Raw genomic sequence first — 12,431 nt, 5'->3', positions numbered from 1 at the left:
AACTCAGTGAGACCCTGTTTCAAAATAAAGAATAAGCCGGGCGTGGTGGCGCACGCTTGTAATCCCCGCGCTTGGGAGGCAGAGACGGGGATCGCGCAGGTTCAAAGCCAGCCGTGCGTGCTGACTTAGGAGACCCTGTTTCCAAATAGAAATGTAAAAATAGGTCTGGGAGTGTAGCCCGGAGGTAGAAGGGCTTCCAGGAACCCCAGTACCACCAAAAAAAAATAAATAAAAATAAAATAAACAAAATAAAGAATAAAAAATAGGGCTGGGGGTTTAGCTCAGAGGGAGAATGCCCCTGGGTTCCAACCCCAGTACCTCAAAAAATGAAAGAGGCCCTGAAGATGGTCTGGATTCAACTCTCATCTCTGGCCCTTTGTAGCTTTATGATTCTCTGCTCTGTTTCTTCAGCTCTAATGCAGGAATATGAGTAATAACTATGCCATAGGCTTGCTATGAGGATGAAGTGGGGGTAGCGCGTGTAGAGCACACCTGTTAAGCAGTCCTTAATGTCAGCTATTATGATTGACAGTAATCACTCAATTACTATAAAGTATGATAGAGCACTGCTGCATTGTTCTTGTTGTGGAAGTCTGGGGTTGAAGTTGTAAGCATGGCTGTGGGTGGACACATCCTACTGATTGTAGTATTTTTTGCCTGCCCATCTCATACCAGTCAAGAGCCAGCCCAGAAGGAAGACTGAAGCCCCGAGTATCAGGGCTGATAGTGGACCCTAAAAGCGTGCCTTCTGCCTGGCCTTCTTCCCAGAGATTCCAGTCCCAGTTCCTGCAGATCTGAGGTGGTTAAGGCATCTCCCTCCTGGGACACTGGCTGGGCTTTGACACTGGCTGCTTATCAGCTGGGCCTCCTTCCTCTGATTCTAATCTAAGATGAAGCACTGGGAGGCAACAGGGGCATGATTTCCTATATTTTCTCTTGGAGTAGTGTGAGCTCAGGTGGTGAGGGGTACCCCAGTAATTATTAGGACATCATGGATATTTGAATGAAATATTGAAGGAAATTTTTTACTTTAAAAAGGTTCATGTTGATTATATTTACTCTCTTGGGTGAGGTGCTTTGTATGGATAGGTTTCATTTGTCATTCTCCTGGGAGAGCAATAGTAGGGTAAGAATTTAACTCATAGCTTGTGGCTTTTGTTACTAACTTATTTTTCTGTCATTTCAGGGAATTCTTCAGCTTGGCAAGCTTTTGAATCTAAGCCAGTTGCCCCAGCTGGACCTAGTAAGTTTCTATAATAGGTCAGAGCTCTCAAGTATCTTTACAATGCTAACTCCAAACATAAATTATACTTATTTGTTATTTTTAGAGATTTTTCTTTGAAAACCAATTCATTTGGACATTATATAGTGATATATTTTGATGTTTGGCTTTGACCTAGTTCTGAGATCCAAGATTGTAAATATCCCATGACTCTGTCGAGTTTTGGGTTAGCTATACCTATTGTTTTGTGATTTGCCCTATAAAGGGGAGACCGAAAATTCCTTGGCATCAACTGTAGTGTAGTTTTGGGTTTCCCAAAGTGATCCACTGGGTGACCGCGTGGTCCATGTGCAGTGGCCGCCATGCTTTGCCACGGCCATGACTCTCACAGCTGCAGGCTTTGAACAGGTATCCACTGGCCACCGCTGCGGGCAGCTTGGCCAGCTGGTCTGTCTCCTGGAGCTGTCAAGATTCAGCAATACACACCAAAGATAGAATTTTTAGAATTTAGGAATGGGCAGATAGAGCCAGGCAGATTGGTGCCCATGCCTATAATCCCAGAACTTAGGCAGCTGAGACAAGAGGATCACAGGTTTGTGGCCAGCGCCAACAACTTACTGAGGCCCTGTTTCAAAACCAGAAAATAAAATAGGTCTGGGGTGTAGCTAAGAGGGGGTAGAATACCCCTGGCTCCAAATCCCTAGCACTACACAAACACACACACACACACACACACACACACACACACACACAAAAGAGCGAGAGAGGAAAGAAGGGAGGGTTGTTTTTATAAGTAGTAAATAGTTGAAATGCTTTTATTTCCATTCAGGAAGGAGTAGGGGAAAGGAAAAGAACTGTGGGTGGAGAAAGTAAGGGCGCAGGCTTTGGGTGAGAGGACAGTTGGACTTGCCATGTGCGGAGGGTCTGATGGCCGGAGGGGCCAGGAGGGAAGCAGGTACCGGGCGGCTTCATTCATGTGGACACAGGAATCTCATGTAAGGACATTAATGAGAATGTTTTGGAACTTGGCTCAATTGACTGGAAAGTGCTGATGGTTTTAACTGCTCAGGCTGCTCAGGTGCTTCTCAAAGCCCAAGAGGCTGGGAGGATGGGGCTCGGGCACCAAGAGTTGGTCTGGAGAGAGGAGAAGCTAGCCCTACATCTTGGGAAGTAAATAAAGAAAAAAAAAATGTCAGAGAAGGATGGAAAGGTTAGATGACAATTTCTTAAACAAACAAAAGGTTTCACCAGCTGACTAAGCTCAACCGTACAAGCAGGAAAAGAAAACCAAACAAAAACAGTACAGTATTGAGTTTGGGTGATTTTCTCCAAATGGGGTGTTCATACCCTCTGGGGTATGTAAAAACTCATCTTTTTAATTTTTTAAAGTTTTTTTTTTTCTTTGTGGTACTGAGGATGGAACCCAGGGACATTCTACCTCGGAGCTATACCCCCAGCCCTATTATCTTTTTATTGTTTGTTTGTTTGTTTGTTTGTTTGTTTATTTATTTATACAGGTCTGGGAATAGAACCCAGAGGCATTTGACCTCCGAGCTATATCCCCTGCCCTACTTTTAATTCTTTATTTTTGAAACAGGGTCTCACTAAGTTGCAGAGAACCTCACTAAGTAGCTGAGGCTGTCAGCAAACCATGATCCTCTAGTCTTAACCTCCCGAATGCTGGGATTACAAGAGTGTGCCACCACCACCGGCAATCTTTTTATTTTTGAAATAGGGTTTCGCTGAGTTGCGAAGTAGCTGAGGCTGTCCACGAACTGTGATCTCTAGTCCCTGCCTCCTGAATGCTGGGATTATAAGCATGCACCACCATGCCCAGCTTTTCAAAGTTTTTGTTTTATTTTTTATTTTATTTTATTTATTTATTTATTTTATTTTATTTTATTTTTTGCGGGTCTGGGGATGGAACCCAGGGGCATTCAACCTCCGAGCTACACCTCCTGCCCTATTTTTTATTCTTTATTTTGAAACCAGGTCTCACTGAGTTGCAAAGGGCCTCACTAAGTAGCTGAGGCTGTCCGTGAACCGCGATCCTCTGGTCTCAGCCTCCCAAATGCTGGGATTACAAGCGTGTGCCACCACGCCCGGCTTATTTTTTATTTTATTTATGTACTTACTTTTTTTTTTTTTTTCCTGTGGGAAGGAACTTTGGGGCATTCTACCTTCTAGCTATACCCCAGCCCTAATTTTTATTCTTTATTTTGAAACAGGGTTTCACTAAGTTGCAGAGGGCCTCACTAAGTAGCAGAGGCTGGCCCCAAACCTGTGATCCTCCCATCTCAGCCTCCCAAGTACTGGGATTACATGTGTGCACCACCAGGCCTGGCTAAAATTTTGGTTTTAAATATATATATAGTATGAGCCAGGTGTGGTGGCGCACACTTGTAATCCCAGCATTTGGGAGACTGAGACAGGAGGATCTGGGTTCTCGGACAGCCTCAGGTACTTAGTGAGGCACTCTGCAACTCAGTGAGACCTTGTTTCAAAATAAAGAATAAAAAATAGGGCTGGGGGTATAGCTCGGAGGTGGAATACCCCTGAGTTCCACCCCCAGACTTGCAAAAAATATATATATATATTGTATGAAAAATTTCTAATGAGTAATGTAGGGCAGACAGAGTCAAATCTCGGGGTGCCACCATTGTGCACCCTTGGTTTGACTTAGGCAGTTGCTTCAGAACTAACTAACTTCCCTTCCATAATGAGGGAGTGGATTCTGTAGTTTAGGAAGAAGACCCAGATGTGGTTAATTTGAACAAGATCAGATTTTTTATTCATTCTATAAAATAGAATAATATCTAGATCCAGAAGAGTGAATACTGTTTTTTTTTCCTCCTTTCCCTGTAATGGGCTAGATAGTGACTATTTTAGGCTTCATGGGCTAAATGGTCTCCTTTGCAACTCTGGTGTTATAGTACAAAACCAGCTATAGACAATATTGAACTGGGTGAGCTTGACTGTGTTTCAATAAAACTTTATTTACAAAAAACAGGCAGTGGAATAGATAGGTTTGGCTGTAGTTTGGCAAACACTCATCCCAAGAATGCAAGTTGAAAATGGGTTTGAAGACCATGTTTCCAGAATTGTAGCAATTTCAAGAGTTAGGGGTGGGACTCTTTCACCAGTAACCATTGTAAAGACAAAGAATATAAGACTCTCGAGGTAATTGAGGTGAGGTTGTAGACAAAATTTTTTAGGGTAAGATTAGAATTTAAGTTCTAGCTGGGCGTGGTGGCGCATGCTTGTAATCCCAGCATTTGGGAGGCTGAATGAGGAGGATCTGGGTTTGTGGACCACCTCAGCAACTTAGTGAGGCCCTTTGCAACTCAGTAAGACCTTGTTTCAAAATAATGAATAAAACAAATAGGGCTGGGGTGCAGCTCAGAGGTGGAATGCCCCTGGGTTAAAAAAAAAAATTAAGTTCTATCTTAATAGCTAGAGAAAGAAACAGAAAACTAATTGGTCAATTAAATCGTCAAGAGAGGACCCTCCGGTATGAATGATCAAATATTTGAAAAAAGGCTGAAAGATCTAATTATTGAGAGAAATATTCAATAGAGAGTATTTAGTCTAATTTGGATGGTTATACGCCTACCAAACGCTATGGCAGAATTGATGTATAGCTCAGTGCTTGAAATAGTCTTTAAAATTGGCTATGTACATCGATATTTTTTTTTGCAGCATTGCATTGCTTGAATAGTCACAAAGTGAAAACAACCTAAATCTCCATCGACTATTGAAAGAATAAAGTGTGGTCTGTTCATACAGTGGAATGCAATTCCACCTCGCAAGTACATTGAGTTGAGCCAGGCGTGGTGGCGCACACCTGTAATCACAGTATACGGGAGGCTGAGACAGGAGGATTGCAGGTTCACAGCCAGCCTCTGCAGCTTAGACCCCATGCAAAGCAAAAAACAAAAAATAGGGCTGGGGGTGTAGCCCAAAGGTAAAATGCCCCTGGGTTCCATCATCAGTACCACAAAAAAAGAAAAATGCCTTGACACGTGCAGTGTGGGTGGACCTTGAAAACATGGTGGTCAGAGAAAGAAGCCAGACACAGAAGATGACATTATGGAGGATTCCATGTGCGTGAGATGCCCAGACCAGGCAAACTCACAGAAGGGGAAAGGAGATTGAGTTTTGCCAGGAGCTGAAGGCAGAAATGGAGTGAGGCATGATGGCCAGTGGGTACAGGTGTTTGGAGGAGGAAGTAAGGTAAAGAAAATGCCCTAAAATTAGATGGATTTGGGTTGCATAGCCCTGTCAATCTACTAAAAGCCCTGTAAATCATATCTTCCCAAAGGATGAGTTACAGCTCTGTAAATCTGTTACCGCCAGTTTAGGTTAACCGCGCCATATCTGAAGCGTCTGTCTTCGTGGTCTGTGTGTATCTTGACTGAATTGAGGGGAGTTTGGGTATCGACACATTTAGATGCCTACAGTTAAATACGGAGCCAGTGAGCTTGTTCTTTTCTCTGCTGTTCCAGTGACTGCCTCAGCCGCTCAGACTTTGGAAGCGAAACCCAGCCTACCAATGGCCCATGGTGAGTTCCAGTGGTGGTCTCAGCCTTTGAAGTGCAGTTTCCACCCCGGGCTAGATAACTTATTAACTCAAAGTGCAGGGGAGGGGGCAACTAGGCAAAACACTCCAGTGACTACAAAACTCTGCCTTCTCCATAGGTAATATTATTTTAAACCGAACACACCTACAAAAGTCAAAAAGCATTGAATGTCTGTGTTGCCAGGCTCACAAATAGAGGTTGTGACTTTGAGTGGTATTTTGATTCTTTATGATTTCTGTGGAAAGTAGAAGACACTGAGCAAGAATGAGGGAGACTTGCTACCAGACCAGCCAACCAGCACACGCCACAGGGCATATGTGGTTGTTTTTATAACTTTCAATGTGGCAGCCAGCCACCTTTTAAAAACAAACAATTTCAGCGATTGGTTAGGAAAATCAAGAAAAGACATGTGATGGAAAGCGGAAGAAATCAGCAAGATGAAATTTCCCTGGATGAAATTGCTGCCAGAATTCAGTTCTTGGTCCAGGTCGAAGGGTGCTAATTGTTATTAACGCGATCCCATAGGCGGGATGAATATTCGTCGCCATACTTCACTTTTTCTACAGTTCAGGGGCTAACAGTTTCATTGTATGTTTTCTTTAATATGTTGTTTTCCGACGGCTGACTTTATATTACAAATGAATCAAAATAGGAGCAGGAGCCGGGCGTGGTGACGCACGCTTGTAATCCCCGCACTTGGAAGGCTGAGACAGGAGGATCGCGCAAGTTCGAAGCCAGCCTCAGCTACTTAGTGAGGCTCTCAGCAACTTAGACCCTGTTTCCAAATAAAATAGAAAATAGGTCTGGGAGTGTAGCCCAGAAGTAGAAAGCCTCTGGGTTCCATCCCCAGTACTGCAAAAAAATTTAAAAATTTTTAAAAAGACGAAAAAATAGAACTGGGAGTGTAGCTCAGAGGTAGAATGTCCCTGGGTTCCATCCCCAGTACTGCAAAAAAAGAAAAAACAGAAAAGAAAAGAAAAAAAAAATGCAAGCAAGATGGTCTTTTCCCATCTTTTCTTACAAATATTGTGGAGTTTAATAACTACTTCACTCCCCTTTTGATTTTGGCCTTTAAAAAAGGTTAGACTTAAATCTGTGGTCTAACTGGTCAGTAGGATGGGATTGTTTTGTTTGCCTAAATATTACGGTCTGTAACTGATGGCCTTTAGTAGATCCATGTTACCCTTGACTCACTTATGAAATATATATTGATTACACTGTATTATTATTATTATTATTATTATTATTATTATTATTAATTTATTTATTTATTTTGGTGGTGGTACTGGGGATGGAGTCTCTTAAGCCAGCAAGACTGGCTTCAAACCTGCGCGATCCTCCTGTCTCCGCCTCCCAAGCGCAGAGATTACAAGCGTGCATGCGCCACCACGCCCGGCTTGTTTGTTTGTTTGTTTGTTTATTTTGAAACAGGGTCTCACTGAGTTGCAAAGGGCCTTGCTAAGTAGCTGAGGCTGTCTGAGAACTGTGATCCTCCAGTCTTGGCCTCTGATCTTCCAGTCTGGGCCTCCTGAATGCTAGGATTATAAGCATGCGCGACCATGCCCGGCCTTTAGGGTTGATTTTGGTAAGACATTACTGGCCATTACTTTTTGGAATGTAGTGTTTCAGATCCTTTTACTTTTCTGTTCCCTACTTTGTCATTGTTGGCCTTCTAAACGGCATTATACAAGGTCCATACTATCTTTGTTACTCAATAAAAGACAGATGCAGTTGTTTGTTAAGCTGTCTGAGGTGAATTCAAGGGCCCTGAGGAGTGTATTAGTTCTAAAGCACATGTTCTCTGTGGACCCTGCTCTGATTGGTCCAGGGCTGCAGGACGCAGTCACCACGCCTTCCTAGCATCTGCTGGGATTGAAATACTCGTTTGAAATGCTAACCAGACCTGGCAAGGGTCCCACAGCCCTTGGATCGGGATCAAAGCTGATTTATGAGCGTCTTACTGGGCAGGAGATAGGGGAATCTTGGCCAGAGCCCACTGACGTCACCTACCACGCCACCGCGGTGTCCCCAGTGCAGGCGCTGGGCGGGAGTATTAGTCGTGTAGTATGTGACATCCATCAGCCTGTTCATCCTCCATCTCCAACCTCAATGAGGTTCTTCACCATGAAAAATGTCATGGTTACTAACCATCCTAGTTTGCCTTCCCTTGGAACAAACTCAGAGGTGGAATGCTGGGACAGGCACTCTGCAATTGTCTCCGCTGAGGTGAGGGATGGGAACCGTACCCCTGCCTTGCTGTTACCAGATAAGGCCTGCCCCCAAAAAAGAGGAGGCTGCCCCTGCCGGCGGAGGGCAATTCACGGAAGAGACCCTCGGCAATCTGCACGCGCCGGCACTGCCAGCACTTCTGTGCCATAGGGGGTCTGGGTAGAAATGAGAACTCTGCTAATTCCCCTGCTCTCGACTTTGTTACACAGCCTGAGCACTATACTCGGTAAGCTGTGCGTCTAAGGCAGTCAGTAGGCGGAGATGTGGACTCCAGAGAAAACAAATCATTCTGTCTGATTGCCATTCACTGCTTTTAAGATTTTTTCCTGGGGAAAAAACCCTCAAAATTTTAGTAGCATTTTCACCAAAGAAAAACACATTATTTACGGGGTTGTGATTATATTGCAGTATTGCAGTGCCTAGAACATAAAGTAGACTTGGTGTTGCTGTTAAGTCCACCCAAGTGCCAAGTATTTAGATCAGCCTGATAAGGAGGATCACAGGTTCGAGGCCAGCCTCAGCAACTTATCGAGAGACCTTCAGCAACTTAGAGAGACCCTGTCTCAAAATAAAATAGGGGTAGGGGTGTAACTGTGGAGGAGAATGCCCCTGGGTTTAAGCTCCAGTACCCGCCTCACAATATACCTAAAATCTTCAGAATGGAGTTAAGGGGAAATACGTAGAAACAGAAGATACCGTGAGGAATGACTGGGTTTAACTGATCAGTATTTTCTTTTCCAGTCAATTCTTGCCACTTAGGCATACTTAAAACGCCAGGGAATGATAGCTTTCAAAAGCATTTGCAAAGAGCTAGGCATGGTGGCTCCCATCTGTACCCCCAGTTTTCGGGAGGCTGAGGCAGGAGGATAGCTGGTCATAGTACAGTCATAGCAATGTCACGAGGCTCTTACCAACTTAGTTCCAAAAAATTGTAATCCCAGCATTCAGGAGGCTGAGGCCGGAGGATCGCAGTTCATGGACAGCCTCAGCTACTTAGCGAGGCCCTCCGCAACTCAGTGAGACCCTGTTTCAAAAATAAAAGAATAAAACAGGGTTGGGGGTGTGGCTCAGAGGTCAAATACCCCTGGGTTCCATCTCCAAACCCTCAAAAAAAAAAAAAAAAAAAAAACCAAAGAGGGCTGGGGGTGTAGCTCAGAGGTAGAATGCCCCTGAATTCAATCCCTAGCAGCACACAAACACACGGGGGGTGGGGGTGAGGGGAGCAATTGTTTGAAAGGAAACTAATGTTACTTTACTGTTGTCCTGTTTGTACCATTTTTCCTCATTCATAGAACAGGCATTCTCGTCGCACATACTGGAACCAATAGAAGAACTTTCCGAGGAAGAAAAAGGTAACAGAAGGCTTAGTCGCTGCTGACCTGCATAGATGATATTTATATGCTAAAACCAAGCCTTGGACATAGCAGCCACTGGGGTATCACACCAAATCGCAGTAGGAAGGACATTTAGATTTGAATTCTCTTTCAACCTACACACAGTATCCTGTTACCTTATGTTCCCTGTGTCTCTTTTCCCCTGCTTAACTGCATTCTTTTTCAAGCAGATGACTAAGTTTCCTGGTTGGGGAATTTAAACAAAATTAAGTCTTTATTTAAGTGCAGATCACCTCTGATGACAAGTTGACAGGTGTTATGTACAGATGCTATGGGAGAATTAAAATGACTACTGCTTACTAATTGTTATAAAAATGATTTTCTATGAGTTATTAATTTCTGAAGCTTATGAAAAGTGTAACTATTAAGAGTATCTTCTAATAGTAGACTTGTAGATCCTACAAGCATTCATGTTTGAATTAGTTTGTCAGGTAACATTTTTCCTTACTAGTAATAATAACTTTACAAAAAAATCACTTCTTTAGTAGAAAACAAATTGAGATACATGTACAGGTTTTCATTTTGTCGTTTTTATCAGGAAGAGAATATTCTACTATGTAAACGATATTTCTTACAACTTCTGTGTTCTCTACAATTTCAAGTTGTCTTTTTTTTTTTTTTTACAAAGCTACAAATTGAGAATTGACTAACTCAAGCATATTTATAATATCTGCCTGACATATATTTTCAGGTCTTGGTCTTATTATCTTAATCATCAGTATTTTTTCATATTTTAATAGGACTTTTTATTTTTGCTTCCATGTATCTTTGTGATTTATCTTGACTTTCTTTTTTTTCTTTTTTATTATTTTTTAACTTTTTATTGGTGCATTGTGTTCATACATCTTAGTGGAGTACAAGATGGTGGAGGCATACATGCACACAGCACCCACTTAGAACTTACCCAATTCCTGCTCCTTTCCCTCCCCCTCCCTCCTTCTCATGTTTGGCTTAGTGACTGACTTTGATATGTTTGTTAATGTACATCATGTGCATTAGTGAACTTCCCCCTTCCCCCCTCCTATCCCAGGTCGCCTTATTAGCTCATCTAGAGAATCTCCTTCATCTAGAGTTCCTCCTATGACCCATTTCCCCCCCTAGCTTTTGCATATTAGGGAGAGCATCTGATTTCTTATTTTTATGACTAACTAATCTCACTTGGCATAATGTTCTCTAGTTCCATCCATTTTCCTGTAAATGACATAATTGTGTTTTTCTTTATGGCTGAGTAAAATTCCATTGTGTACATATCTCACAGTTTTATAATCCATTCATCTTTTGATGGACAGCTTGGCTGGTTCCATAGTTTGGCTATGGTGAATTGTGCAGCTCTGAACATCGATGCGCATGCATTAGTTTGGTAGTTTGGTTTCCATTCCTTTGGGTAGATACCCAGAAGTGTTATTGCTGGGTCATATGGTAAGTTCATTCCCATTCTTCTGAGTATCCTCGATACTGTTTTCCAAAGTGGTTGCACTAATTTCCAGTTCCACCAGTAATGTAGTAGGGTTCCTACTTCTCCACATCCTCACCAGCATTTGTGTTGTTTGTGGTTTTGATTGTCATTCTAGTTGGAGTTAGGTGAAATCTCAGGGTAGTTTTGATTTGCATCTCTCTGATTGCCAATGATGTTGAGCATTTTTTCATGCATTTATTGACCATTTGAATTTCTTTTTTCGTGAAGTGTCTCTTTAGTTCCCTTGCCCATTTTTTGATTGGGTTATTTGTTTTCTTAGTGCTGAGCTTCATGAGTTCTCTGTATAGTCTAAATTTTAGTCCTCTATTGGAGGAGTAGGTGGCAAAAATCTTCTCCCATTCTGTTGGCTCTCGGTTGAGGTTCTTGACAGTTTCCTTTGCTGAACAGAAGCTCTTCAGTTTAATGCAATGCCACGTATTGATTTGCCTTTTAGTTTCGTGTACCTTTGGGTCTTGTTGAGAAAGTTTTTACCTGTGCCTATGTGTTGCAGTATTGGACCTATGCCCTCTTCAAGGAGCCTCAAGGTCTCTGGTCTAATTTCTACATATTGGACTAGTGTAGAATTTCCTCCCTTCCTATCCAAGTAGTTGCTCATAGCTGGCACTGGTTCTTTCTTTCTCTTTTTTTAAATTGGCGCATTGTAATCATACACCTTGATGAAGTTCAGGGTGATGGAGGCATACACGCACACGGCACGGCACTCACTGAGCCCTCCCCCAGTTCCCACCCCCTCCTTCTCCCTCCCCACCTTCCCGTGCTCAACACAGTGATTGGCGCTGATAAGTTTGTGTATGTACATCACGTCCATTGAGGTGTTTCCCTCTTCAAGTCTTCCTTACCCTTCCTGTCTCCCTCAGTCAGGTCCCCTCCTTCACTGCACTAAGTTTTCTCTTCTTTTGTCTGAGTCCCTCCTGTGTCCCAAGAGGAGAACATCTGACCTTTCACTCTTTGTGACTGACTAATCTCACTTAGCATAATATTTTCCAGTTCCATCCATTTCCCTGAAAATGGTCCAATTTTGTTCTTTAGGGCTGAGTAGAACTCCATTGCGTGTATATCCCATAATTTCGTAGTCCATTCATCTGTTGATGGACCTCTCGTCTGTCCCACAGTTTGGCAATTTTGAGTTGGTTGGCACTGATTTCTAAAAGCATTATTGTAGTCGTATCACTTCTTTAGTATTTCTCTGTAACTGTGCCAATGTTCAGAAATTCATTTCTTTTAGAAGCAAAGTGTAGATACATTAGATTATAACAAAACCGTAGGAAGTTGTTGAGGAATATTTTTTTGTTTTGTTTTGTTTTACTGGGGATTGAACCCAGAGGCATTTTACCTCTGAGCTAAACCTCCAGCCTGATTTTGTTTCTCATTTGTAAACGGGGTCTCACTAAGTTGTGAAGGGCCTTGCTAAGTTGTCGAGACTGGCTTTGAACCTGCGATCCTCCTATCTCAGCCTCTCAAGTACTGGGATTACAAGCATGCACCACTACGCCCGGCTTGAGGGAAAATTTTAAAAGATATTGCCACCC

The 12,431-nt window shown here is 42.7% G+C and overlaps 1 protein-coding gene across 1 annotated transcript in view; it reads left to right on the top strand.

Annotated features, from left to right (window-relative positions):
- The window catches only part of DZIP1 (DAZ interacting zinc finger protein 1), a gene marked incomplete at both ends in the record, with an annotated part of 59,467 nt that overhangs the window by 28,436 nt on the left and 18,600 nt on the right, over nucleotides 1-12,431 (top strand). The window contains 3 exons of the mRNA XM_080689493.1: nucleotides 1,187-1,243; nucleotides 5,728-5,784; nucleotides 9,324-9,383. Coding sequence (XP_080545619.1) covers nucleotides 1,187-1,243; nucleotides 5,728-5,784; nucleotides 9,324-9,383 — 174 coding nt within the window. The remainder of the gene's footprint in view (nucleotides 1-1,186; nucleotides 1,244-5,727; nucleotides 5,785-9,323; nucleotides 9,384-12,431) is intronic.

The sequence above is a fragment of the Muscardinus avellanarius genome (assembly GCF_963383645.1).
Source record: "Muscardinus avellanarius genome assembly, chromosome: 2".
Lineage (NCBI taxonomy): Eukaryota > Metazoa > Chordata > Mammalia > Rodentia > Gliridae > Muscardinus > Muscardinus avellanarius.
The sequence above is the reverse complement of the archived record's forward strand: the minus strand, read 5'-3'. Positions and strand labels throughout refer to the sequence as shown.